At 61.0% G+C, this 1318-nt stretch overlaps 1 protein-coding gene across 1 annotated transcript in view; it reads left to right on the top strand.

Moving 5' to 3' along the window:
• The window catches only part of HINT2 (histidine triad nucleotide binding protein 2), a 1651-nt gene extending 954 nt beyond the window's left edge, over positions 1-697 (top strand). Inside the window, exons 2-5 of the mRNA XM_005430977.2 lie at positions 5-113; positions 200-304; positions 382-454; positions 551-697. Coding sequence (XP_005431034.1) covers positions 5-113; positions 200-304; positions 382-454; positions 551-642 — 379 coding nt within the window. The 3' untranslated portion in view covers positions 643-697. The remainder of the gene's footprint in view (positions 1-4; positions 114-199; positions 305-381; positions 455-550) is intronic.
• The last annotated feature ends 621 nt before the right edge of the window (positions 698-1318 follow it).

The following is a 1318-nucleotide window of genomic DNA, read 5'->3' as shown; positions in this document are numbered from 1 at the left end:
GCAGGGCGCAGCAGGCAGCAGCGGCTGGCGAGGAGGCAGGAGGGCAGCCCACCATCTTCAGCAAGATCATCGACCGCACCATCCCTGCCACCATTCTTTATGAGGATGACAAGGTAGCTGGGACAGCAGGAGCTGTGTCCCCACTGGGGCAGGGGGGCAGAACCCACGGGTGTGGGGCTTACCCTGCTCCCCCTGGTAGTGCCTTGTCTTCCGTGATGTGGCCCCACAAGCCCCCGTGCACTTCCTGGTGATCCCCAAGCGTCCCATCCCCCCGATCAGCCGTGTGAGTCCCCAGGACACTGAGGTGAGTCCAGAGAGGTCTCTGGGACGTTGGTGGTGGGGATCATACAATACTGACCCTGCCACTCCCCCCTCCTTCAGCTGCTGGGGCACCTGATGGTGGTGGCAGCACGCACGGCACAGGCAGAGGGCCTGGCTGAAGGCTACCGCCTTGGTGAGTTGGTATCCCCTACCATGCCGTGGGGCAGGACCCTCACTGGTGGTCCTGGGGACAAAGGGGGTGGCCTGACCCTTGTACCTCTCCTGACAGTAATCAACGATGGGAAACATGGCGCACAGTCTGTCTACCACCTGCACCTGCCTGTGCTGGGGGGGCGACAGATGGGCTGGCCCCCTGGCTAATGCCCACTACCCACTTGCTTCCCAATAAAGCATCTCCTTGGTGGCAACTTCAGTAGCTCTGCATCGGGGTGGCTTTTTTGGGGGTGGAGGTGGCTGGCCTGAGCAGGGCAGGGCTGGCCTCCATTGTCACAGCAGTAGAGTTGGTACTCTGCTTTTTGCAGAGGGTCTGGGCTCCCCATACCAACCCCACAGTTGAAGCAGAAGGGTTTTGTGGGGCTGCTCACAGGCAAAAGACTCATCTTGGTGCTGGGCTGGGGGAGCAGGCTGGGTGCCACAAGGTTGTCCCCAAGGTGGGGAACATCCTAGGGGTGTCAGTAGTGCACCACGTACAGGGCTGCCCAGCCAGCCCCACTGCCAGCATGCAGCCCCAGCATCCCTGAATGCCCCTGCTCTGCCGCAGGTTGCCCCCTTGCCAGCCCCCTCGTGTTGCCACCAGAGCCCTGCACTGGACACTGATGTTTCCCTGCTTTAAAAAACCAGTTAATTGCACTAGATTGATCTGAATGCCCTCGGGGCAGGCTTGTTGACTGCATGTGTACTTCTTGTCCACCCCAGACGGGCCTCTCTGGGAGCTCCCAGGAGGATCATAACCCTTAGCAGAGCACAGGGCAGGACAGGCTGTGTGGTGGGTGGACCGGCTGCCCCCTCCATGTACACATACTCGTGTACTCCCCCA

Source organism: Geospiza fortis, unplaced genomic scaffold (assembly GCF_000277835.1).
Source record: "Geospiza fortis unplaced genomic scaffold, GeoFor_1.0 scaffold1509, whole genome shotgun sequence".
NCBI classification, from domain to species: Eukaryota; Metazoa; Chordata; class Aves; order Passeriformes; family Thraupidae; genus Geospiza; species Geospiza fortis.
Note: the sequence above shows the minus strand (reverse complement) of the source record. Positions and strands in the feature narration are given on the sequence as shown.